Source organism: Penaeus monodon, chromosome 23 (genome assembly GCF_015228065.2).
Source record: "Penaeus monodon isolate SGIC_2016 chromosome 23, NSTDA_Pmon_1, whole genome shotgun sequence".
NCBI classification, from domain to species: Eukaryota; Metazoa; Arthropoda; class Malacostraca; order Decapoda; family Penaeidae; genus Penaeus; species Penaeus monodon.
In genome coordinates, this window is record NC_051408.1 from 9,051,467 (window position 1) to 9,052,191 (window position 725).

Genomic DNA, 725 nt, shown 5'->3' on the forward strand with positions numbered 1-725 from the left:
CTAAACCCTCTATCCCCTACTCCCACTCCCCCCCCCTCTACCACATCCTACCTGCAGATCCTGTCACTCCTGCAGTCCCTCCCGAGGTTGTGGCACTGGCTGACGGAGAGGGAGTCAGTCATCTCGGCGCACTCGGGGTGAAGGCGCCGCTGGGCACGTCGGCACTCCTCCTGCCCGCGCTCTCCCGTGTCCCTGGCGGTGACGAAAGGCTTAAGAGGCTGTTAAGCAGATGGTAAAGGTTGTTAAGCAGATGGTAAAGGGTTGTTAAGAGGTTGTTTAGGAGATGGTAAAGGTTGTTAAGAGGTTGTCAAGCAGATGTTAAAGGTTGTTAAACAGATGGTAAAGGTTGTTAAGCAGATGGTAAAGGTTGTTTAGAGGTTGTTAAGCAGATTGGTAAAGGGTTGTTAAGAGGTTGTTTAGGAGATGGTAAAGGATTATTAAGAGGCTGTTAAGCAAATGGTAAAAACTGTTAAGAGGCTGTTAAGGAGATGGTAAAGGGTTGTTAAGAGGTTAAGAGGTTGTTAAAGGAACGATGAAGGGTTGTTAAGGTACAATCGTATTTCCTATGTCCACAATTCCCCGTTGCCCTGCCGGTGACAAAGACGTTGTTAAGAGGTTGTTAACAGGCCCTGAAGGCAACTGTAATTGATTGTTAAGGCATTATTAGCATTTCTTCTGTCCACTTTTCCAAAGAGGTTGTTAAGAGGATTTTAAGGGAGAGGTTG

General features: G+C 46.9%; 1 protein-coding gene across 2 annotated transcripts in view; it reads right to left on the reverse strand.

Moving 5' to 3' along the window:
• Window positions 1–725, reverse strand: part of LOC119587789 — a 122,239-nt gene that overhangs the window by 42,363 nt on the left and 79,151 nt on the right. For both annotated transcript variants that reach the window (XM_037936487.1, XM_037936486.1), the window contains one exon: window positions 52–192. In XM_037936487.1, coding sequence (XP_037792415.1) covers window positions 52–192 — 141 coding nt within the window. The remainder of the gene's footprint in view (window positions 1–51; window positions 193–725) is intronic.